This window comes from Notamacropus eugenii, chromosome 4 (assembly GCF_028372415.1).
Source record: "Notamacropus eugenii isolate mMacEug1 chromosome 4, mMacEug1.pri_v2, whole genome shotgun sequence".
In the NCBI taxonomy this organism is placed as follows: domain Eukaryota; kingdom Metazoa; phylum Chordata; class Mammalia; order Diprotodontia; family Macropodidae; genus Notamacropus; species Notamacropus eugenii.
In genome coordinates this window covers 402,701,409-402,725,847 of record NC_092875.1, presented here as the reverse complement: position 1 = coordinate 402,725,847, position 24,439 = coordinate 402,701,409, and the positions used below count along the sequence as shown (strand labels likewise).

Sequence of the window (24,439 nt, the reverse complement as noted above, 5' to 3'; positions counted from 1 at the left end):
TAAGGATAATAATAGCACCTACCTCCCAAGGCTGTTCTGAAATGAAATAATATTTGTAAAGTGCTTTGCAAACTTTATAGCACTTTATATGCTTAGTATCCTTATAACTGTTACTACCAGGTTTCTCAAATCCCTAAAACATCCACGGAATGGCTATGAACAGAAGGATCTTTTATTTGCAAAAGACAAGAGTCATAAATAGCTAGGCAGAATCAACCCATGCTTTTATTTTCATTGCATATAAAAATTTCATATGAAGGTATTTGATGTACAGTACTATCCCATGGGCTGTAAGAGAGGCTAAGAAACAGAAGAATTATTTGTAATGTTCACACACAAGTTGCCACTCTGAAGACATACCCAAAGGAAAAACCAAATTAAAAACGATGAAAACTGTCCAGGAGTTTTTGTTTCTTTATAGTTATAGTGTCCCTTTTATACTGTTTAAAACAAAAGTAATCAAATTCCTTTGGGCCAGGGCTGCTAAAATCTACAGTTTGTGTCAAAAAAGGAGGCTCTGTTTTTCCTTGAAAAAGAATCTCTCCTTTCACTGAACAGTCACGTGTTTCAAGGGCTGGGCATCAGTGGTAGGAAGAAGAGGTACCCACATCTTACACTAGGAAATTCATGCAGCACTCAGGAGTTGGCCACCAGAAATGGTTAAATTCCAAAATACCAGCTATACTGAAACACATTTTAAAGATAGTCCTTTTTGCTCTGTGCATTTCTAGTCTACGTAACCTCTGTGAGCAGACAGATTCATATACATAAAAGGACAGGTTTAGCTGCTGTTTACTAAATTCCTGGGCTTAAAAAATAATAATAACCTTTACTGTATGAAGAAACAGTGGTTAAAGGATAATAGCTCTTGGAAGATGAAAATAATAAATACCTATATGTAGGTATAATCTGTGATTCTCACTTCACTTCATATTCATTTTCCTATGTGCTCTTGAAGAAAATTTCTTATTGTTAGCTATCTAGTGTGTTCATCTTGTAGTGTTTTGAAAATATGCGAATGGTTTCAAGGGACTGATTGAAATTATTCCTGATCAATAGTAGAAGAATTGTGTCCATAGTGCTGTTTCATTGCAAATAGAAGCTAAGATTTCAAAAGGGAGTTAAATTTTCCAAGGTTGGCTGTGGTTTTGTTAAGAACACAACAAAACAAAACAAAAAAAACTGCTACAGCTCCTAATCCGATCAACTAAAAGTAACCTGGTTGGAATGCCCAGCCCTCGCCCCACTGTTACCTTACTTTCAAATGCAGCAAAACAGAAGATAATATTGTTTAAAGTTAAGGCACAGCCCTGGGACCAAAGACCTGCAGCTTTGTTAAAATTTATTTATATAACTTTGATGTATTTTATAGTTCTCCTTGTATCTTCCATGAATAAGCTCTAAGGTGACACAGACTATGTTACAGGAGGAAAAAACATGTACAAGGAGTATGTATACACACCATTCGTTCTCTCACCAAGAGTTTCCAAATATACCAACACCACCCAGTCATGGGGGATGTTTTAATAAGAACTGATAATTTACAATTAACATTACAGTATGTACATTACAATAAATACATGGTTGTAAACAGACAAACAAGACTGTATTACAGGTAAGGTCATTTGGTGAGAAAAAAAACGTATGGCACAAAAAAATAAATAATGCATTCAAAAATTACCATAAAACTTTCTGTAAAATCCATTTCATTCAAGTTTTTTTTTCTTCGCCATTTGTTCTAACTGTACTATCTCATCATGAATTTGAAAAATAACACCAGGAAAACAATGAAAATTAAAAACAGCATTACTGTGTTAAGTAACTTGCAAGCTAAAATGTACTGGTTTTAGGCAAACTGGGATTCTTTTCTTCCCCATATAGTACCCAATGTTCCCCTTTATTAATGCATTAAAAAAAAAAAAAAAAAGGAAAGCCACTCATAGAAGGAATTATTTTTTTTCCTCCTAAAGTAGCCATGTGATGTGGGAGCACACTTTGGCAAGAACGGGGGATAAAGAGGATTGTACAATGCATTAGATCCCTAGCTCTATGTTGTTAGGTCTTTTCAAAGATATGATTGTCCATCCCTGGTTATCTTTCACAGCATGGGGGCATTTTGAAAAGTACTTTTATTTTCCTCTAGTGCAGCTGTATAATTGTTTCAGGTCTGTACCTGTTTAGGTACTTATATTGCTTCTTTAAAATTACAGGCACTCTGTGGGGGGGAAAGCCCTATGGATTATGGGGATGAAGAGAAGAAACCACAGATAGGAAGGATCATGAGGAAGCTCCGCCTGTCCTTCCTTCAGTAAGTAGGAAAGACTTTTTTTGAAAATCTGAAGCCCAAACAGAAAGAGACAACAGAACACTACAGATGCAGTCACTGATCAAATGGGAGCAAGACTGGAGAATTTTGTTTGGTTTGTTGTTGTGGGGTGAGGTACACGTGGAGAAGTGGGTTGATGATCACTTATCCTTCTATGATCAACAGCAGGGAAATCTATGCAGAAGGTGCTATGTAAACTTCAGGATGGCTCTCTGAAGGGAGGCCAGAGAGACACTGCCCTAGTCCCAGCCCCAGCTAGCATATAGACTGTTAGAATTATCCTTCAGGCCTGTGACTGAAGCACCACTATGACTTCTCCTAGTGGACCTTGTTTGGTTGGATTTTGTTTCTTATGCCATCACTGGGTTCCTTTGTTCTCCCCTCTCCTTTCTTGGCCATGTATTTATAGATCCTCTTTTTAAAATAGAACTTTAAACTATAAAGTTTATAGTTTAAAAAAACTATCTTTTAGTTAAAAAAAAGTCAAATCATTCCAGGTTTATGGTCATTCAATAAACACCTTGGACTTCAACGGATCAACCTCTTAGATCTCAGTGAAATTTCCAAGGGCTGAAGCAACAACGACCAAGCAGAGATACCTGTCATTTTCTCATTTCCTACAGCAGGACCTTAATGTCTTTGAGACCCTGTGGCCCTTTCCTCTTCCTTCACCAAGGGTTAATGTTGACAAATAGACCACTTCCAACCCCAACCAGTGGAATCACCAACTCCCTTCCCTCAGGTACACCTAAGAATTGGTAGATTTCTTCTGTCTTTAGCATCTGTTGCCAGGTAGTAGTCCTTCCTTACATTTTGCATGGACTTAAGAAATCTGGCAGGTAGCAAATATCTTTCACAAGTTTTCCTTAACTCCCAATTCAAAGTGATGCACCTTTAAATCTTTCAGTAAAAGTCACAGAAACCAAATTGTATTGGTTTGGTTAGGCCTGCTAATGTACAGACACTTCTTTTTAAATTCCTAATGATTTACTAAGATAACCAGTCATCCCCTTTCTCTAGAAACCTGATGACTTCGCTTTGAGTTTCAAACAATATACAAAACTGAACAATGATGCGATAAACTTCTTTCTAAAGCAAGATGATTTTAACGTCCTGACCAGACAGACATTTCCTATTTGCCTTAGATAAAGGTTCCAACATCTTTGGAAGTAGCCTGAGACAACAGCAAAGCCTTGATCCGAGGATGGGTAGCTGACTTAAACAGAATGTAAGCATCATCCATTTTAAAGCATGGTTCTTGTGCACCTTAGGAAAGGTTCTATGTCTCATTTGACACACAGGTGAGGAGGCACCTCTCCAGGTTTGCTCCACAACCAACCAACTAATGTTTTGGTGAAGTTTGCTTTTACAAAAATTAGAAAGCCCATCGAAGGGCTGCAGAACCAAGGTTTGTTCACTCTATACTATGAAGGAAAGTGCTCAGGGGACACACAATTCTGCTCATTTGGGAAAAAAAGAAACTTTAAGGAAAACCAAAATAATTTGGTTCTACTACAACTCAGGTTTTTGTTTTTTATGGAAGTCATTGGCATATAAAACAATGAATTGCTACAGATCAGTTAATTGCTATGAATTCTTAAGGTGCAAAAAAGAAAATTAAATTAGAATTATTTATCCAGTGTAGCACAGATCTGTACTGAAAACTTGCAAGTTACTCCTTAGGGGGAAAAAAATAACCAGTGGCAGATGAAGTTCTGGACATATTATTTTTAAATAGGTGATACCTCAATACATTTAATATTAATAAAAGTAAGCTCTACAAAAGATCTTGTTTTACATATCATACAAAATGTAGAGGTCAGTGTAGCCCTTTGAGCCACACTGTTCAGTCATATATAACAGGAAGACTTGAAATTAGAAAATTTTGCAATTTCTGCGGCTCATCTTACTCCTGGTAACAGACTCATGCTGCGTCTCATCACACCTTGTTTCCTCCATTAGAACCTCAGTTTGCTCTGGCTGTTTTCTAAAAACTTCACAAAACTTCATGTCATGTAATACCATCTTATTTTCAAAAAAATTTTAAAACAAAACAAAATAAGCAGAAACAAAACGAACCCCAAACCCTATCAGCCTTTGGCTGACAAGCTATCTACTCCCATGAAAACATGGTGGAGTAGCCTAGCTGCTGAATCAGCTCTACCAAGTGGAGATCTTGTTAAAATGCTTTGCATGAATATGTCCCCCTTGTCCTGATGCCATGGAGGTGAAAATCCTGGTTACAATATTCCTGAGTGCCAAGCTGAGTAATCAGGTTCAGTTTTGTTCGACAAACGTGTCCTGGCAGATGACAGTGAGGTGTGACCATGGTTGTGGCATGTGACATGCACTTTGGAAACCATTTTCTACTTTTTTTCCCTTAAAAAAAAGAGAAAGTAAAAGTCTTCATACTGTTTGTTACGTGTCAGGGGAATGCTCATTTTCTATTGCACAAGGTTCTGCCGGGCCCTCCTCCTCATCTTCTTCCCCCACTGCCTCCTCCTCCACCTGTTCATCAAGAGGGATTTCAGTGGACTCCGAGTCTTGGGTACAAAGAGTTTTGGAGTCACTGCAGCTGGTGTCTTCCTCCACCGGACTGCCACTGTCCTTTTCTGTATCTGACTCACCATCTTCCTCCAAAGTCAGTTCAAACTGAAATTTCTCAGTCTGCCCTTGCCTGCCTTCCTCCTGGTCATCAGGGGCAGGTGAAGGGCTCTGAGGAATTGTGCTCTGGTACCATTCACGATTGTCCTCCAACGTATCCAAGATGTCCTGGGCGTCAGGATGGACGAGGTCTGCCCACGTCTCCCAAAGGGGATGAACTATGTAGTCTATGAATCCCACCTGTTTCAAAAATGTGATATGGAAATCATTAGTCAAGAGGAAGGGGGGAAATAATTTGGATTATGACCTCTAACCCCCATTCCTTATAACCTAAATACACCAAATATCAGAGCCCAGTTCAAGAACCACCATTCAAGTATTTCATAGGCAAGCAAGTGGAGGTACCAATGGCACTTGATAAATCAGTCAATCCATCAATTAACATTTTTAAGTGCCTACTGTGTTCCAGGAACTGTGTTAACCTGCTGAAGACTAGCACATAGAAAACTCATCTAAACAATCAGATCACAAGCTCTTATAAGTATTTAATAGACTGCCACAGGCTCACACAGATCTCTCTAGTCTATACCACAACAGCCCCCTCTGTCTCCGCAATGGGTGGGTACTTTCAAATAGTCTATCCTGCCAGCAGCAAACTCAGCTCCATTGCTTCAGGGGGTATAACTAAGCAATGAAAATTCTCTTCTAAGTAACATTAACAAGCATTACTAGTTCAGGGTCTATGGTGTGCCAGACAAAAAGTGAACCAGAATGTATCCTCAAGGAGCATATGTTCTATTGGGGGAAACGTATATCTACAAAGAAGACAGAAGACAATGTACACATGGGGAAAGGGGAATGGTAGGTAGGCTCTGTGTGGAAGGAGGAACATGGACAGGATCTCAAAGGATGATGAACATTTTAAGAGGCAGAAGCGAGGAAGGAGAACATTCCAGTCATGGGGACAGCCTTGGGGACAGAGGGACAGAGATAAGAGAACCATGTATGAGAAACTGTTAAAAGGCCAGTTTGGGTGCATCATGGAGTATGTGAAAGGTAGTAATGTGCAATAAAGCTAAAGTGGCAGTCTGGGATCAGATTGAGAAGAGATATGAATGCCAAATAGAGGTGTCTACGTTTGTTCCTAGAAGTGATAGCCACTGGAAATTACTGGGTAGAGTGTGCGGACATGGTCAGACCTATGCTTTAGGGAAATCACTTTGGTGGACTGAAGAAGGGAGAGACTTGAGGCAGGAAAACCCACTGGACCAATGGTCTGGGTGGTTTAGGGTATTCAGGATTAATGCCTTTTTCTTTTCTTCATAAATCAGAAGGGGAAAATGAAGTCACTGAGTCCTAAATATATATTTAAAAATTAGCTTGCTAAAAAAATTATTAAAAAGGAAAGTCCATGTTTTGGACTACAGACACAGATGAAGCATCAACATGAGGAGAGCAACCCAGTGTTAAGGATTCAGCCTCATCTACTGCCAGCCTCCAATGACACGTCTCCAATGGATAATTACCTGTGTCTTTTCCACCGAGGCATTGTGCTTGTCACACATGGGACTTATTTCCATTCCCCGTTCCCGTTCCCGGTCTCCCTGGCGGAAGAACTCCTCCATTATCCGGTCTGTCCACTGGCGGTAGAGTTGAAGAGGCTTTGTTGGATTGCTTAGATCTGCACAGTGCACCATATTCTGTAGGACCTAAAATAGATAAACACATTCTCTGCTCAGCACTAGCTGCTATCTGATCACACTGGGAAATCAAGTTTTCTTCTCCTCCACTGGCACATTTGATGACTGTGAAGCTTCAAAATACATGTAGTGTAAGATTTCTTAGGAACAGCAAAACCATAATGTGTCTGTGTGGTGTTCACACTTGCATTAATAGACACGACTCATCCCAGATATGCTGAGGGAAACAATGTTGACCATCAGGATTAAGAGCAGAGATGTTTATATATGGTTAGAAAAGGAAAATGCAGTGAATCCTAGAGATACCTCAGAGTTAACCTTAATTCTCAGGAATAAGATACTGGAGACAGACTGCTTTGAACCACAAAATAGGGAGAAGAGGGGGAGGAGAGATGGACAGAGAATTAAGATGCTATCTTACCTGAATCCTATCTGAATAATTATCAAGAAGAAGAACCCCAGAGCTTGTGACTTTCTTGGTTTCAACCATAGTTTTCAAGTCAGCCAGTAGATTCATGTGTTTCGACATGTCTGTTGCAAGCACCTTAAGAGAGAAGAAAATATTGTTAAACGCAAAATATACAAAAAATATTTCACCATGCTCTTTTTAAGGGAATTTTTCTTTTCCTGTGTGTCTTCTGGAGCTCTAGAGAACTACAGAGACAGCCACCGTATAAAGGGGTTAGTCACAACATAAGCGGAGACTCACCTTGCTGCAAAGAACCATCCAAAAGGGCAACGCTAACCATTTGCTTTGGGAAAAGTGGAAATACTGCGCATGAGAAATAATCACATTTGCTTTGCGATTTCTAATCCGCTGGATTAGGAAAATGTTAATAGAATGTAAAACTATATAACTACACTGAGATAATTTAATTCTCACCGTACAGAACTGTAGACATGCTAAGCTTGATAACATGAGCTGACTACGCTGAAATCACAAGTCATTGCATGGAAGGCCATTCCCATTTTGGGTGGATTTGAAAGTCCACTGGCTTTTCTTGGCATCTATTTGTCATGCACATCAGAATATAAAGGGGAAAAGAAAACACATCTCTGGCTAAGAGAAGCTTCTAGTGAATCTGGTTCTGCACAAGGAAGGGAAGATTTACTATACGGTTGCTCATAGAATGGATAACAGACTTAGGAATGAAGTAATAATGATTTTATTGTTTAGTTGTTTCAGTTGTGTCTGACTCTTCATTACCCCATTTGGGGTTTTCCTACATACTGGAGTAGTTCGCGATTTTCCTTCTCCAGCTCATTTTATAGATGACAATCTGAGGCAAATAGGGTTGTGACTTGCCCACAGTCACACAGCTAGTAAGCACCTGAGGCCAGATTTGAAATCAGGTCTTCATGACTCCAAGGCCAGTGCTCTGTCCACTGAGTCACCCGCTCTAGCGTTGTATGAAATAATAATAAGAGCTAGTATTTATTAAGCACTTTGAGGTTTTGAAAAAACACTTCATATAATAAATATGTCTGTATTTATTTGCATGTATTTATTCATGTTTCTAATCTCACTTGATCAAAGAGTTACTGGCAGTTAATATAAGGTGAAAATATATTCAATATTTTAAATTATATTATTAATAAATTATGTTAAATATAAATATTAAATCTCTACATATCTAGTTAAACAAAAGGTGAATTGCAAAATCATAGGATGGATTGTACACAGTTTAGTAGCAGTTTGTGAAAAATGCATGGGTCATGGGAGAAGTCCTAGTAGACTGGCACATCAACATGAGTCAAGAGTATAGGTCAAGAAGAGCAAGAAAATGTGCCAGTCTTACCTGGCCTACACCAATAGCTAGGGGGTAACTGAAATAGGGCAGGTTCATTCTGTGTAGATCAAAGCATTGTTGGAGGGGGGTATTAAATTCTAGGCACACTTGAAAAAGTATAAGACACAGACATACTTGAACCATAATGATAAGAGCTGTAGAAACCACATGATGAGGGGGAATAAAGAGAATTGAAAGAACCAGGTATACTTAGTCCATGGAAGAAACTCAAGGGTGACATGTTAATGGTTTTCAGAGATCTGACAGGCTGTCATGTGTAAGAGGGATCAGGCTTGTTCTTTAATACTCCAGGGAGAAGACATGGGGGTCAATGGATGGACACTGCAGAAAGCACATTTCAATTCACTATAAATAATAATTAGAGCTCTCCAACTATGGAACAGGTTATCTTTATATATGTAGTAAGCTCCTGTAACTTGAAAGATTTATGTAGAACGTGGATGGCAATTTGTCCAGTATTGGCTGAGAGATTAGACTAGAGATACCTTGTACGGTCCTTTCCAGTTTCAAGAACCTAATAATTTAAAAGTATGAATTGCCCATCCATGTTTTCAAATGATCATAGTCTAATTGAAGAAGGAGGATATAGTCACATACTGCTCCCTGGGCTTGCTTGGCATGTCCTTGGATGATAAAATCTGAATGATGAATTATCGGTCATTTTTATTCTAAACAATGGCAGGTCTGCTGACTGTGGGAAACTCATCACAAGAAATAAGTATTTGGCAGCCCCAGGCGGCCTCCTCCAAAGGAAAGGAAGGACAAGCCCAGGTTTGGAAAAGACTGCTACCCAGCATTTCACAAACTGCATTGTCACCTAACTGTAAATGATCTGACCCCAGACATTAGCATAATCTGCCCTTCTGTTTCAGTCTATTTAGAGGAGGATGAAAGTATTACTTACAATGTCAATGACCATCTTCCTTAATGATTGTCTTTGCTTTTTGGTCAAATTCTGGAAAATGTCACAATTTTCCTCCTGCAGCAACTTGAAGCCCACAGCTAAATGATGGTTCTCCAGGACCGATGAGTCATTGTACATCAAGGCAAGTTCAGAATCTGGAAGAAAACCCAGGAAACAGAAAGATAAATGTAGCTTATCTCCAGCATATTTACTCTTTATTTTTTTCAGAGGTTGATCTGCCTTGGGGTTAGGCCTATCCCTGTCCTCAGCATCCCAGACTGAAAATCAAGTTAGGGTCTCACCAATCATTGACATAACAGAACAGAGCCCAGAATACAATGTAGTGGAAGGAGTCCTGGATGGTACATCAGGAGGCATGGTTCTTAGTACCAACCTTCTGCTGACCAGCCCTGTGGCCCCAAACAAGTCAATGAACTTCTCTTGAGCTTCAGTTTGCTGTCCATGAGAGGAGAGTGGACTAGGTCACCTCTAAGGTCCTTTTTTCAGTTCTTTAAACAAAAAACCCTATGGTCGTATAAGCCCTACGTGATAAGGCACTATAGCTGTGATTTTTATTTGCTTGCAGGATTACAGAAAATGAATTGTTTTGTGCCTGATCACTAATAAACTGTGTACAATGGAGGAAAATCCTGCAATTTGTGGGCTAGTAATCATTCTAATTTAAGGAATTCAAATAGTTACTTTGGATATTTAAGGGTTAATGTTGACTTTAAGCTTTTTTTTCTTCATCATTTTAGCCACTTTTCAAAATGTCAGCTTCAACCACTGGTTGTACTTGTTCTTACAAGGATGATGGCAGGGATGGTAAAGCACCACCATACCTATTTCCTCCAGTGGGCTTCACAGACGGAGTTTAGTGCTAAGCTTTCTTTCTATGACCTTATTATTCCTTCTGCTCCAATCACTCTCCTGGACACGTGAATCTTCTGCATGAAGAAATCCTGCATAATTAAACACTTTCTATAGCTAGTGCAGGCCCAGAGCTAAGATGATAGGACGACAGACAAACAAGACTATTTGGCATTTTTAAAAGTCATATTGGGGAAAAGACAAAGATGCCAAAAAGGATCATGCTGCTGCTCAGTGTCAATGGGATGACGAGCACAGAGGACAAAAGGTAGAGCTGCTTGACCCTTATTTTGCCTCTATTTCCTCTGTCAAGGAGAACAAACTTTGGACTGGAAATGACAGAACCAAAATGGTTCTCAAAGTGAGCACAGAGATGGCTGCCATTTCTGAGTTCAAGTCACCAAGACTTGACGTGATGACTGAGACCCTGTCAACGATCTTAGAAAAGCTGTAAAAAAATAAGAGAGGTGACAGCATTGGCCAAAAGCTAATGGGCAGCCCGAGTTTCAAAAAGAGGAAGTAAATTGATTGTATATATGTATGTATTGAAGTTTGACTCTGATTCTGGGCAAAAATCCTAGGACATATTATTAAAAGGACTATTAATAAACATTTAGAAAAGCAAGTAGTGATCACAAAAAACGGCAACTCAGTTTCATCAAGAACAAGCCATGTCAGAATGACTAACTATATCCTTTTTTTTTTTTGGACAGGGTTACTATAATGGTTACCTTGGTATAATAAAGCATTTGACAAAATCACTCATCTTACGCATGAGACAGAGAAATGTGGGGCAGACAATAGTGTAATTGGATGGATTTAGGACTGGATGACTAGTTTGGCTGAACCCAGAAAGCAGTCATTGCTGCTTGAATGTAGAATTAGAGGCCACAGAAGACAATAAGCCGTGAAGAATAGTTAATAATGATGGAGACTGGATCCAGAAAAGTAATGACAGACTAGAACACTGGGCAAAATCTGATCAAATGAAATCAAGTTAAGAATAAAGTAAAGCCTTACACTTAAAAAAAATCAATGTCACAAGTACAGTAAGGGAAGTGTCTGGCAAATATTAAGGATCTAATATTTTTTTTAATTCATATAAGATAGGAAAGATATGACTAGATAGTTGTTGATCTGAAAGCTGAAAACATATCTCAGTATGGACATCAAACTCAATATCAGTCAACATATTATAATATGGTGATCCAGGAGATAGCCTAGACTAGGGTGGTTAATAGTATTCTGCTCTCATCTGGTCAGTCTATATATAAAGTCCTCTTCAGTTGTAGGCACTGTATATAGGAAAGATAATTATTATCTAGACAGAAAGGTTCAATCCTACTCCATGACTGTTGTAAGGTTTGGGGCCAGAGGGTGTCCAAAATACACTGGCCCACGTGACTAACACACTGAAAGCATACAGGCCAAGTCTTTACATAAGAAGAAAAGATGGATGTATAGTAGAGAGGGTCTGAGGGATGATAAGTAGGATGATGAAAGTCCTCAAAATCATGCTACATGAGAACTGGTTGAAGGAATTCAACATGTTTAAACTGTGGAAGAAAATCACTTAGGAGGATGTGACCTATGTGTTAAGGGATTATCTCCATAAAAAGGCTACATCCTCTGAATCATTAGAAAGGACAGAATTAAGAAAAGTTGCAGAAGTTACAAAGAAGTAAATGGGGAGGGGGGGTTGGATAAGGAAAGGGTACATAGTAATAGAGCAACTCTAAAGTGGAAAGGGAGAGAATGAGGATTTATGTAGTGCCAGGCACCATGTTGAGTGCTTCATAAATATTATTTTGTTTGATCTGATTCATGAAGTATTGAATTCCTCAAGAAAAACTGGATGAACATGTCTTAGGTATGTTGTAAGAGGACCTTTGGGTGGGAGGAGAAGGGGTATGGGTTGAATTTGATGGATAAAGAATCACAGAATTTCACAGTTGGAAGGTACTTCAAATCCTACACTAATGATCCTGAATTATCTAAAGTAAAGATTAAATTAATTTTGGGTCAAAGAAAGAAGCCAACTACTAGAGTCTTTGATTCCCCATTGCCTTTGAAATCCTTCAGCACTTAGCCATGGATTCAAAGATTCAGGGTACTGTGTCACGTCCTGGAAATATAAAGGCAAAAAGGAAATCCATTCCCAGTTCTTAGACAGCAAACATGCTATTGAGGGATACAATATTTAAATAGATAATTAATTACAAAATAGCTTGAGAAGTGAGAGAACACCACCAACTAGGGTGATCCCAAATGGCTTCTTATAGAAAATGGGGCACTTCTGCTAAGTTTGAAAGCACTAAGAGGCAAATGGAGTTGGAATTTAAAAGTGAGTGATGGAGGGAATACCAAATTCAAGGAACTTCAAAGTAGTCTAGTTTGGTCAGAAGATAAAGAATATGAAGAAAGAATGCTGAAATATGCAATAATTGTTTATTAAGTGGTTCTTACTGTGTACTGAGGAGAAAGGAAGAAGAGAGAGAGGGAGGGAGGGAGGGAGGGGGAGAAAGAGAGAGAGGGGAAGGAAGGAAGGAAGGAAGGAAGGAAGGAAGGAAGGAAGGAAGGAAGGAAGGAAGGAAGGAAGGAAGGCAGGAAGGCAGGAAGGAAGAAAGAAAGAAAGAAAGAAAGAAAGAAAGAAAGAAAGAAAGAAAGAAAGAAAGAAAGAAAGAAAGAGAAAGAAAGAGATCACATTCCATTAGATGAGGAGGCTGAGTGACTTGCCAAAGGTTCTTCAACTAGTTAGTGTCAGAATTATGTCAGGAACCCAAGCCTCCTCACTCTTGGTTTAGTGCTCTTTTCATCATTATCTTGCTGCCTCTACTTTCTATAATCATTGCAACTATAATTTTACGAGTAAGGGAAACCATGAACATGAAACACGTGGACAGAGGTTTACTGTTCATTTAAATCAACCACATAATTCTGATATTTGGACCATGACATCATGAATTGCAGCTAATAGGGTCCCTAGTGTTACCCAGCATAGCCGGCAATCCCTTTTATCTCCTGGTGATTCATTTTTCCAAAATGCCATTTCTATCAGTAGTCAAAAGCAAGGGAAATAGAACAAGCTGAAGGAGCAGTACTTGCAGACCACTCAAGTATCCCATTATCTACATGACTTTTTCTAGTCCTATTACAGCTTACTTCTTGGTAAGTATTCAATTAAAGTAAGAATAAATGATCCCTGCTCTGCTAGGGTGATGTTTTTGTACTGCCATCTTTAAAACATTACTCTTCTTAAAAGGCAAAATTGAATATAAAATGGGATACAATGAAAAGAAAAATGGATTTGCAATCGGAGGGTCTGGGGTTCAAAACCACTCACTACCCTTTGTGATTTTGGTCCTCATTATATAATTGAGGATTTTGGACTAGATGGCCTCTGGGTCCCTTTTGGCTCTAGATCTATGATTCTATTGGTTCTTAGCTGACATTTCATTAAAAAAAAAAAAGGATCAAAACTCATTTCTCAGAGGAGACAGCTCAAATCGTGGTGCTTCAGTCAATACTTATTTAAATGTCAATAGCATCCCATAATTGCTCTGAATTCTCAGGAAAAACAAAACAAAACAAAACACAAGCTTAAAACTGGTCACAGATGTGAAATAAGGCAATAGAAGTCCCAGAAAGGATCTCCTAAATAAATGCAGTTTCTTTTGCGTTGCTTTGAGCTATTATCCTATGGTAACATTATATGTGTTATAGATGAGTTCTCAGGAAGAGGATTATTTGCATCTAAATAGTTTGAACAGTAAATGGTGCTCTGTGCTCCAGTCCTCAGTCTGTTCTTTGCTAGGCTGCTGAAATGCACTTGCTATCAACACATCTCAAAAACTTGGTGACATTCCCAATCCTCCTTTTTGGGAGTGAGTCACTAAATTGCATTTTGCTATAGGGTAGCCCTGAGGCTATTAAATGATATAAAAATAGATCCAGATAATTCCAGGGGTGTGTGTTAATCCCTCCCAAGGTAGGGCTAAGGCTGCAACTCTGTCTTTAAATTTGGCTGCACTGGTTGGTAGGAAGGGTGAATTCCTAATAGGGCCCTGAAAATACTGTAAATATGTGCATATGGGTTATGAGAAGACAATAATCCACAGATTAATCACAGAAATGAAAGTCAGGGGATACCAAAGCTCATCTGGGTTCTTCCACTTCACTGACAGGAATCAGATCATTTAAAATTATTTTACATTTTAGCTTCTTCTGGTTTGGTAGGATTAACTAATCTGTCATTTCAGTTTATTAATCTGAAGCACCACAGGAATATCACTTCTTCTGTGACTGAACATCCTTTCATAACCCTGTCATTTGAATAATCCCTGTCAAGAGAATTTCTGCATACCATGCAGGAAAAATTCCCTGGGGATAGGTACTCTGCATGGCATGTTAGAGAGAAAAATGGGTTTGAGGTCAGAAGACTCAGGACTGAATCTTGGTTTTGTCACTTATGATTTGCGTGACCCTGAGCAAGATACCTCTGGGTTAAGGTTTGCTTGTATGTAGTGATACGGTTGAGTTCAGTGACTTCTTAGATTCCTTCCAGTTCTAAACTAATCGCCCAATGACCTCTCAGATCCCTGCCAACTATAAGCCCCAGATTTCTGAGACTGGTTATGAGTTATTCAGGACAGATTGCCTCTAGCAAAAGAAAATTATTTGTTAATGAATCACCATATGAAAAAAGAGAAGCTTTTGTCTTTATCACCATGAGAAAAGGACCAAATCAGAAGGATACTAGAAAGAGTTAAAACTCCAGGAAGAATAAAATAAAGGACAAAATTAATATGAATTCTCTAATTTTATTTTCCATTTGAGACAAATTTCCAAATCTGCATGATTCTATGCAGCAGCTACCTATGTCTGTATCTATCCCCAGGCTTTCCACTTGTGAAGAACTAACTCCAGGAAAACAGTAAGAAACCGCTATTTAGAGAGGGGTGCTAGAATTCAGCTGTTGCTAGCTCTGGTTCACATCATGTGTCTAGTACAGCATGAAGGTAATTTACATAATTAAATTACATAAAAAGAAAAATGATAAAATGCCATTAGTCACACGTCTCAAAAAGCAGGGACACGTGGAGGGATACAGAAAACATCTGATTTTCTCATTTTCCACAGAATCGTTTTCAAATATCTGACTCTTAGTAAAAAAGTCCTCTTTTCTCTTGCTCCCACCCTGGCATCCCCCAAAGAAAAGGACCAAAATCGACCACACATACTTGTATTAATCAGGAACTGGTTTGAAACCCCAGGGTGATCCACATCATGTATTGCACTGGCAAAAATTGCTGCAAGAATCTCCAAATCTGTGAACACTGCCTGGAAATCCAAACACAGATAATAAGATCAGTGATTTAGGCAATAAACCTGACAAGGGTTAGTGCAATGAAAATGGGATTTCCCAAGAGCAGGAAGAATCTTCAAATGTTTTACTATCATGATGTAGAAGGCAGAAAAGTCCTCACTGGCCTATGCTCATTTGTAAAATATCAGCAATATTGTGCTTGCACTGCCTCATTCACAGGATTATTATCAGAGGAGTACTGGGTAAATCTGTGTGATGATGGTGCCTGTACCTTTAACTCCATTCATGGGAAAAACAAAATATTTCAACTCCTTTTGTGCTCTGAATGATGAAATTAATATAACACTACCAAAAATTAGGTTTTCACAAAAATGGTTTAAATTGTAGGAATGCTTTACAAAATATTCCTAGATATATCCAAAAACTGTAAAAGAAAATCACTGTATTATTTTCTGTTGTGATAGTGGTAGTACTTGAATGAGAAACACCATTGACTAAAGAAATGAAAAATGAAAGAAATAACTTTAAAAATAAAAAATTAGCAACATAATTAGAAATGTTTTTTTTTTTCTCTTTAAAACTATTTAGAAAAGCAAACTGCTTCACAATTTATTCATGTATTTTAAGCTCTTCACAAACTGGCCCATCACTATATTTCTACTCTGTTGTATTCCCCTCCAAGTACACCACGATCCAGCAACTTAGCTAAATTCTTTCCTAACTTCTTTCCCAGTCTTACCAGCTGTTTGTGACGTCTGCTTTGATCTACTCTATCCTTTGATCTACTCTATCCTATGTTTACCTAGCTATTTACATGTTGTCTCCCCCACTAAATTCGAGGTTCTTGAGAGGAGGGACTATTTCTGTCTCTCTCTGTATCCTCAGAGGTTAGCACCATGTTTGACACATAGTAAGGGTTTAATAAATATTTGTTGTTTTGGCTGGATCATTTAAAGAATTTCTTATTCTAAGGTAAAAATCAAGTGTTGCTTTTTCCAATGCATTTTATAGAAGGACTGAATAAACTCTTTGTTACTCATTCACAATCCATCAAATATTGTAAAGATTAATTGTTCTCCAAATAAAGGCATTTTCTCAAATACATAGGGAACGGAACCAAATTTATAAAAATAAGAGTCATTTCCCAAATGATAAATGGTCAAGGGATATAAGTAGGCATTTTTCAGAAGAATCAAAGCTGTCAATAGTCATATGAAAAAATGGACTAGAGAAATGAAAATTAAAACAACTTTGAGAAATGACCTCACACTTATCAAATTGGCTAAAGTGACAGAAAAGAAAAATGACAAATACTGGAGGGGATGGGCAAAAATCGGGACACTAACGTACTGTTGGTAGAGTTGTGAACTATTCTAAATATGTTTTTCTTGAGCACAATTTGGAATCATAGCCAAAGAACTATATAATTGTGCATACCCTTTGACCCAGTCATATTACTACTTGATCTCTATCCCAAAGAGATTAAATAAAAAGGGAAAAAGACCTATATGTACAAAAATATTTACAATAGCTGTTTTGCAGGGGCCTTTGCCCCTGAATTGGAAATTGAGGAAATATCCATCAAATGGGGAATAGCTGAACAAGTTGTGATATATGACTGTGATAGAATACTTCTGTACTCTAAGAAATGATGAGTGATGAGCAGGATAGTTTCAGAAGAAACATGGAAAGACTTATATGAACTGATGCAAAACGAAGTGAGCAGAACCATGAGAACATAGTACACAGTAAAAGCAATATTGCACGATGATTAGATGTGAATAACTTAGGTATTCTCTGAAACACAATGATCCAAAACAATTCCAAAGGAACCACGATGAAAAATGCTATCCACCTTCAGAAAAAGAACTCAAGAACTCAGTTTTTTTCACTTAAAAAGGTAACGAATTGCTACTGGACAAAAAAAAAGGTAAAGGAAATGAGTTTTCCTAAGTCCAGCAGAAGATGTCACATCTCTCCTTTTTATGTATGAAAATGCTGTCAAGTGAGTCACTTCAACGAAGAGACAGTTAAAAGGTGAATTTTCCAAATGTGAAAAACTGACTAAAGATCACATATAAACCTTAATAGAACAGTCCCCAAAATTGTGACTTTGGTTCTACAAGGTATTTCTAGAAAATCCAATTTAAAACTTGCATGAAGTGATGTTGAAGTTAGCAGAGCCAGAACAGCAATATACACAAAAACTAAGATAAATTTTAAATGAATAAATAAATAAAAGCAAGTTAAAGGTAATTAATTCAGAAAGAGGGCAACGACCACTGCTGAATCTGTAGGTCAGGAGACGAGATGCTAAATGTGACAGATTCATACACAGCTGAAAGGCAGGTGGGTTTTGCTTGATTATTTTCCTTTGTTGCCATGGACAATTCTGAGATGGGGATGAGGGAAAGGGAAATGATGATAATGTTAAAAAAATTCACATCCAGAGAAAGAACTATGGAGTCAGAAGCAGACTATTTTCTCCTTTGTTATATTTTGCTTTGTTTTTCTCATGGTTTCTCCCATTCGTTTTAATTCTTCTATGCAACATGACTCATGTGAAAATGTGTTTAATAGGAATATATGTGTAGACCCCATATATGATTGCATGCCGTCTTGGGGGAGGGGAAATTTGGAACTTATGGAAGTGATTGCTGAAAACAAATTAATAAATTTGGGGGGGAAATGAAGACATTAATAAACAAGGGACCTAAAAATCTAGAATAGAGTTAAACTTGAATCTGGAGAAAAAGGAATTTTACCTCCAAGGCAGGCGTGGATAGCAGCACATGAGTGGACTGAACTACATCTGCGGCATGTATGTTGTTGTGATACGCCACATCAGCATGGTAATGGTCTTCTAAAGTCATCAGGTATGTAATTAAAGTGTCTACTGGAATTTTAAATGTTTTTAACAAATCCCGTTCCTGGAGAGAGAGGGAAAAAACTGTCAATATTTTTGTTTTGTTTTGTTGTTTGTTTTTTTTTTTAATTTTGAAGTTTAGCAAATATAAGTGGTTTGCTCAAACTCTCAAAAGAAGGAAGTAGGAGAGGTAGGATTCAAACTTCTGGTCCTGTGACTCCATGTTGATGAGACCAAAACTATGTTTGGTCAGGAAACTGGAATCCAGGAAGCAATGGAAGGCGTCCTGGGCACATTAAGACCAAATCATAATTGAACCATCATTTCTGGTGGCCATATGGTTCTAGGTCAGAGCCCTTTCTCTGATCTCTGGAAGTTAGCCATAGATGCCCAAAGGATCTCTTTTTACTTTTAATGGAAGAAGCAGCTGGTCATATTTCTTTCTTTAACAAATAAATGGGTCTTACTGACTGCTCCCAACACTATTTCTAAGTGTACAGCTTTACCACCCCAGTCCTACAATGTTTCCTGCTACAACTCCCTATGAATATTCGAAATATCTGAACTTGGGTGTTCTCACAATGAGAAAATGAACTAGAAAGAAGGAAACAGGGAATCAAGGATAGGGATAATGGTCAACTTTGGGGTGATCCAGTGGGGTTCTGTGGAACCTGCTTGATTTTTAAGTTGCCTTTCAACTCAATGCCCTATTTACAAACTATCTAAAAACCTGATTTTTACTGACTTACAATCTTTTCACAGCCTGTATTTTATGAAGAGGATAGAAATAACAAAATTGACTAATCTAGGTTTTCCCTTTCCTCTGTCCCTCTATTTACTTCCTGTCAGAAGGTGATAGAATAAATAAATACCCTCAAATGGAAAATTGAGGGATGGCTCAGGGAGGATACTCAGTTTAGACCCTGGACGGTCAGCCCTGAGATAGAGAGCTATTTTTGGTCTCCAGTCGTCATACCTGAAAAATGGTGTGCATGATAACTGTCAGAGGTCGATTCCCAGAAAATTCGGCTATTTTGAAAACATGAAGACCCCACTTGTTCACATCTTCCAGTTCCTAGGTTTAGAGAAAGATGAATATTTGAAAATAAAAGTTAGAAAAGTAGACGTTTCAACAAATACCACTACCCCACATCAGTTTTCCTGAGAGATTCATAAAGTGAAAGCTGAGAGGAATGTGTCAGGCAGGGAGGCCAGTGAGATGAAAAGAGAAAGAAGAGGTAGGACTGAATATTCCTCCAAAATGCAAGCAGCTCTCTATCAGAAGTTTGCAACATGGGATATAAATATTGTGTATCATTATTATTATTTGTAATAATAATACTAATAGCTAATATAGCACTTTAAGGGGGCAGCTAGCTGGCACAGTAGATTGAGCATTAGACTTCGAGTCAGATGGACCTGAGTTCAAATCCAACTTCAGATATTTACTAGCTGTGTGACCTTAGGCAAGTCAGTTAACTCTGTTTGCCTCAGTTTCCTCATCTGTAAAATGAGATAGAGAAGGAAATGGCAAATTACTCCAATATTTCTGCCAAGAAAACTCCAAATGGTGTCACAAAGAGTTAGATATGACTGAATAACCAATCACAGCACTTTTAAGTCTTTTAAAGCACTGTACATGAATTATCTCATTTGATCCTCACACCCGTGAGTACTACAGGTAATTATCATCACTTTACAAAGGAGGAAACAGAGGTTCAGATAAGTTAAGAGACTTGTCCACGTTGACATAATAAGCATCCAAAACAGAAGATGATGCCAAGCCTCTCCTGACTACAAATTTAGTGTTTTTTCCTACTACACAAACCTGTTTTTCTTAAAAAAGAGGACTGCCATAAATTTGTAATTTTATATTATATAACATATATGTGTGTTACATATTTCTTGTGCATGGATAAAACAAAATGTTATGATACCCTCCCTACAAACCTGAGATATAACAATTTTTTTTCATGAAAGCCAAATAATTAAATGTAGGTATGTGTTGATGGTATCAGCTAAAAATAGAAACAAAAACAATATATTTATTTCATTTCCATGCTCAAAAACAACCACCACCAAACCACTAAGAGGCATGGTAACCTTAAGGAGTTCATGACCTTACCTTGGCAAGTCCATCTTCTTGATCTGTTTTCACTCCAAATCGTGGGATACTGGAATTTGTTAAACTGGAACTGTGCATCAATTTCTTAACTCCACTGATGTGGGACATTGGCCTTTTCTTTTTCTCTTTCTCCTTCTGGGTGGGAGAAGGAATCTCTACTTCATGTTGCTTGTCTTAAAAACAAAATAAATATATCATGGAATGAATCCTCATAATCATTAGTAATTCCTTGTGTTTTTTCATCATAGCACACAATTTCCAGCTGAACACGGCATGTCCCACTAAGTGCTTCCAAACACCCAGCAAGTAGATTCTTATTTAGGAGATTATACTGAGCGAATCTGTCATTACATCTATACTGAGTAATGAAATAAACAAAAGAGGATATAATAATGTACTCATAAACTGCATCTCCCTATGCTAGTTTTGAGCATACCTGATATGAAGTGAATAATTTTATGTGAAGTGTGTGTACACACACGTATGTACGTGTAGACACCTATATACACACACTTAGATGTGTACAACCTGAAAATAAAATTTGATATCATCAGAAGTTCATGAATCATGATAACTATTTCACTGTTTAAAAAAAGGAAAAAAGACAGAAAATAGTAGCTTGAATATACTTGATAACAAAGTGAAACTTTTTGGAGGAGTTGGGGGGTAGTAGTAGCAAGCACAGGGCTCCTTTCTCAGGCTTTTTCCAGATTTTAAACTTGTGAACTAAATTTATTTTTTAAATATAAAAACCTGCATATCTGATAGCAGATATTTAGTGGGTATATTTAGTTAATGTACCCACTGGGAAAAGGAAACACATGCTGGGGAATGTACCCACTGGGGAAAATCGTAATACGTGCTGGGTTCTACACAGAGATCAAAAAGTTTATATAAACAAAGTTTAGATAAAAGAGACCCTGAGCTCACAGAGTTTATATCTCAGAAAGGGGACAGGACATATATACAGGCAAAGGATTGCCAGCAAAAAAAAAAAAAAGGTCCAAATGAATTTGTAGAACTATGAACATGTCTCAAAAGGAGAGATATGGGAAGACACCCCACAGCTTTGTAGAGATAAGGGGTCCACAAGTATTGTATACTTCATATATTATCCGACTTTTTTGCCATATTGATCAGTTATCCCGACTTTGTCTTAATCCTTTTTTGGTCTTTAAAGATGACCATTTTGTTATATGGAATAACTCTCTGAGGGGAAGAGGAGACGGGATGCTGAGGAAACTATGGTGATATTTTTAAAAAGACATCTGTAAGAATAGTTTTAAAAATTACAAAATACATATACTGTGTCTAAAAATGCAAAAAAAGGCCTCTGTGAATGGAAGATTTATTATAGGCTAGAAAGTTATTATCATTACTATTATTATGTCTTAGTATCAGGAAAGACTTCATGGAAAAGTGAATGGTTTAAAACATTTGATGCCGGACCTTTAAGTTAATTTTTAATTCCAATCACTGCACTGACAGTACTTTAATTTTGATTTAAACTGATAAATCAAACATCAGGATAAGTGAATTCTAAACTGTATTCTGATGTTAAACTGTTTTAATCTGTCTACTCTTTCCTGCACTGTTAGCTTATTAATGCCAGGAATAATCTCTACAGGCACCACACCCAAATCACAAAACCTTTTCCTATAAATCAATTTTGTGTTTTGGGTGGGATGTCCATAGAGATTATTCCTCTCATTAGTAAGCTAACAGTACGGGACAGAACAGACACAATTAAACCCCATGCTTGCTGGTAGAGCCTTCCCTCCCATTTATCATCCCCTGGGGCTTCCTCTCCCTTCCCCCACTCTCACCCCCATTTGAAATTCAATTAGTAGTTTGAAAATGCCCTTCCCTTGAAAAAAGCTCATTCACAGTTTGTGCTTTCAAACAGTAGAACATTCTTGAACATAAAAAAGGAGAGTGTGGGCTTTGAAGTCAGTTTACTGGAGAGGGTCACACGATGGGAACAGAAATTGCATTTTAGATGAATTCAATTTTGTTCTGTTGTTTTGTATTTCCTAAATGAAAATACTCAATAGTCACTAGAAATGATCATGCATTCTCTCCAAAAAGGACATTTATCATTGAGTTTTTAACCTGTACTATTTAACTCCTTGTGTGCTTTTCTTTGGATTTTTTTTTTAAAGGGGGCATATCCAATGCACTTTAATAATGGCTAAAGTTATGGAAATCTGGATGTTGATGGCTCCAGTCATGCTCAAAATCTCCTTCCATCAGGGAGGAGGAGCTTCTAAGCCGATTTGTCACATTTATTCGATCTACATAAAGTGCACGTACTTCAAAGATTTCCAAGATTGTCAGAGAATTCAAGGTATTTCCTAGTTTTAAAAACAACGAGAAAAGATTTCCTGGATAAGGAATATGGAAGTCATTCCGTTAATAACATAGTTGACATTATATATTACCCCTTTCGTCAAAGACACTGCCCCAAATAAGGACATTATTCTCAAAAGCAAGAGAAAAATATCATTTTACATATATCACTGCCTTAGCTCCTAGCAATCTCAGGAGTTATTAGTTTTTCAGTTGTTATTAACATAGAAAAAAATGCTCTTAAGAATTCAGTGGAAGGGCAGCTACCTGATGCAATAGATAGAGCACTGGCCTGGAGTCAGAAGGAATGAAAACACATACCAGCTGGATGACCCTGGGCAAGTCCCTTAACTTTGATTATCTCAACAACAACAACAAAAAAAGCCAGGTATTACTGTTATCTTTGTATGTTCTACAAGGCCTGCCAAATATTCAAAAAATGTTCGTTGAATGAATGACTGTGGCCTAATTTTTCCATTTGTCTAACTTCCTGAAGAATGCTGTATAGGGAAAACAAGATACATAAAAGAATGTCTTCTCCACCCTAATGGCAGGCTTTGAAAATATGATTTTTTTCTCTTTTTTTTATTATTAAATTAATTTGTTTTCTGTCTTCAGCAACAACAAAAAAGAAATTATGATTTATATTCCATGCTAGAGCCAACATTTTTTCTGAAGCACACAACTGAAATGATAAGAGCTGCTCCCAGATTCAACATCTAATATTTTAACTGTATAAAAACGCAGAAAGGAATACTGCTCAACAAAGTTTTGAATAACAGCTTCTAAAGACATTTCTACTTTTCCTAATAGATGACGCAACTGCAAAGATGAGAATCTTTTTGTCTTCTTTTCACCAAGTTTTCCCATGGCATGTTATCACGTCATATCATCCCCCAAACCCCTATAAAAGGGGGGACCAACATATGCAGAGACTATTTCATTTTATGCTTTCACAAAGATTCTAAATCTGACCAAATAAAGGCGACACCTTTAAAACTGACTTCAGTGTTAACCTGAATCTATAGACTGTGGATCAGTCTTTTTCTTTCTGGACTGGATAATAGCACTTTATATGTTTGGTTTTTTAATAGAAAGATCATATTTTAGCAAACTCCTCTCAAAACCAACTAATACGAGGTCAGGGATTTTTAACTGAAGATATTTTCATAGCGGTCATCTCTTCAGAACTTGACTCAGTCTAGTTTTCAACGTTTATATCTCCAGACAGAAAATTTCAGTGTACCATTCATTCCCAGTAATCTGTGCCAGTGGATTTTTATTATTCAAATTACATTTTGTTAAAATAAGAACCTTAAAATGTGTACTATATATTTCCTGTAACAGATGGAATTTTCTCACACTAGATGTTTACTGAATGAACACAGTGAGTAAGGATTTTTAGAAATACATCTTCGATACATTTTACAATACATTTTAGAAATACAGCTAAGGCTGATGTATAACAAATGATTTTTCCTCACAGAGTGGTTGATAAATATTAAAACTTTACTCCAATTATATTCTTTCTCTTGCACGATGACACTGTTTAGTTCTT

General features: G+C 37.5%; 1 protein-coding gene across 21 annotated transcripts in view; it reads right to left on the bottom strand.

Annotated features, from left to right (window-relative positions):
- Positions 1–203: 203 nt before the first annotated feature.
- The window catches only part of PDE4D (phosphodiesterase 4D), a 1,946,032-nt gene continuing 1,921,796 nt past the window's right edge, over positions 204–24,439 (bottom strand). For all 21 annotated transcript variants that reach the window (XM_072599359.1, XM_072599367.1, XM_072599363.1 and 18 more), the window contains 8 exons: positions 20,533–20,705; positions 19,384–19,482; positions 18,307–18,471; positions 15,456–15,555; positions 9,346–9,500; positions 7,052–7,174; positions 6,457–6,639; positions 204–5,170 (listed from right to left, as the gene is read on the bottom strand). In XM_072599359.1, coding sequence (XP_072455460.1) covers positions 4,745–5,170; positions 6,457–6,639; positions 7,052–7,174; positions 9,346–9,500; positions 15,456–15,555; positions 18,307–18,471; positions 19,384–19,482; positions 20,533–20,705 — 1,424 coding nt within the window. In that variant the 3' untranslated portion in view covers positions 204–4,744. The remainder of the gene's footprint in view (positions 5,171–6,456; positions 6,640–7,051; positions 7,175–9,345; positions 9,501–15,455; positions 15,556–18,306; positions 18,472–19,383; positions 19,483–20,532; positions 20,706–24,439) is intronic.